This window comes from Lithobates pipiens, unplaced genomic scaffold, assembly GCF_037356315.1.
Source record: "Lithobates pipiens isolate NorthernLeopardFrog02 unplaced genomic scaffold, aLitPip1_a1.2 Scaffold_37, whole genome shotgun sequence".
NCBI classification, from domain to species: Eukaryota; Metazoa; Chordata; class Amphibia; order Anura; family Ranidae; genus Lithobates; species Lithobates pipiens.
In genome coordinates, this window is record NW_027507825.1 from 3997579 (window position 1) to 3998904 (window position 1326).

General features: G+C 54.1%; 1 protein-coding gene across 1 annotated transcript in view; it reads right to left on the bottom strand.

Annotated features, from left to right (window-relative positions):
- Positions 1 to 219: 219 nt before the first annotated feature.
- Positions 220 to 1326, bottom strand: part of DDX24 (DEAD-box helicase 24) — a gene marked incomplete at its 3' end in the record, with an annotated part of 18052 nt that continues 16945 nt past the window's right edge. Inside the window, 1 exon segment of the mRNA XM_077466668.1 lies at positions 220 to 346. Coding sequence (XP_077322794.1) covers positions 220 to 346 — 127 coding nt within the window.

Consider the following 1326-nt stretch of genomic DNA (forward strand, 5'->3'; position numbering starts at 1 on the left):
ATTGGACAAAGCTGATCAGCAGGTCCCGGCCACGAATCATTGGCTGGGACCTGCTGACAGATTCCCACTCTGTACAATCACAACGGGTGTCGGCAAAAGGGGTGCGCATCCCAAACCAGGGGGGGGGGGGAGGGGCAAGCAAGTCGCTTTGCTGGCACAGGCTGCCCGTCCGCCATTGGTCGAGATGAAATGTTTTTTTGGCGGCAACCATAAATTTACCTAATAAATCGTCATCGATGTCCATTTCCAGGGCTTCGGCCGCCTGCTGGATCCAGGAGTTCTGCTGCTTGGTCTTACTGTGGAAATACTCGGCCTTCTCGATCTGTCGGGCCAGACCGACGCGTTCCTGGGAACAAAGACGGGACAAGCGGTCACCTGACAATCCTCCTCAGCAAAGACCCCAATGACATTATTAAAGATGAACTCCGAGTACAAAAAAAAACATTTAAAGCCCAGCAGGCACACCCATTACAGAAACCTAGAGGAGGGACGTAGACAAAAGTAGTCACCCTGCACGAGAGAGAGAGAGCAGAGCTGTGGGAGGGGCCCAACAGGCTCCACCCCCCACAGAAAACAAGAGAGACCAGTCCCCCTCTGCGGGAGAGCAGAACTGTGGGAGGGCCCAGCAGGCTCCACCTACTACAAGAAAACTACAAGAGGGGGCGTAAACAAGAGTAGTCACCCTGCATGAGAGAGAGCAGAGCTGTGGGAGGGGCCCAACAGGCTCCACCCACCACAGAAAACAGAGGAGACCATTGCCCCTGCAGAAGGAGAGAGAGCAGAAACTGTGGGAGGGGCCAGCAGGCTCCACCTACTGAAAAAAAAAAAAACTACAGGAGGGGGCAGAGACAAGACCAGTCACCCTGCACAAGGACAGAAAGGAGAACGGTGGGAGGGGCCCAGCAGGCCCCACCCACTACAGGAGGGGGTGAAGACAAGGCCAGTCCCCCTGGACAAGGAGAAAAGTGCAGAGTACGGGAGGGGCCCAGCAGACTCCACCCCACTACAGAAACCGACACAAGGGGCGGAGACGAGTGCAGAGCTGTGGGAGGGGCCCAGCAAGCTCCACCTACTACAGGGTGCCTGCAGAGATCTACAGGTGGGGGGGCGGAGACAAGACCAATCACCCTGCACGAGGAGGAGGTGCCTTTATTATCTCAGAGTTCAGATTTTACTGAGGCCTCTGTTTAAAAAGGGTCAGCCCACCACAACCTGATTTTCTCAAAAGACTAAATGTACTCCGATTCTTTTTTTAATACCATAATTGTATCTGGCAATCACAGTATTAAACAGAGGCACAAGGACTTCTTCAGGCTAAAGACTCAG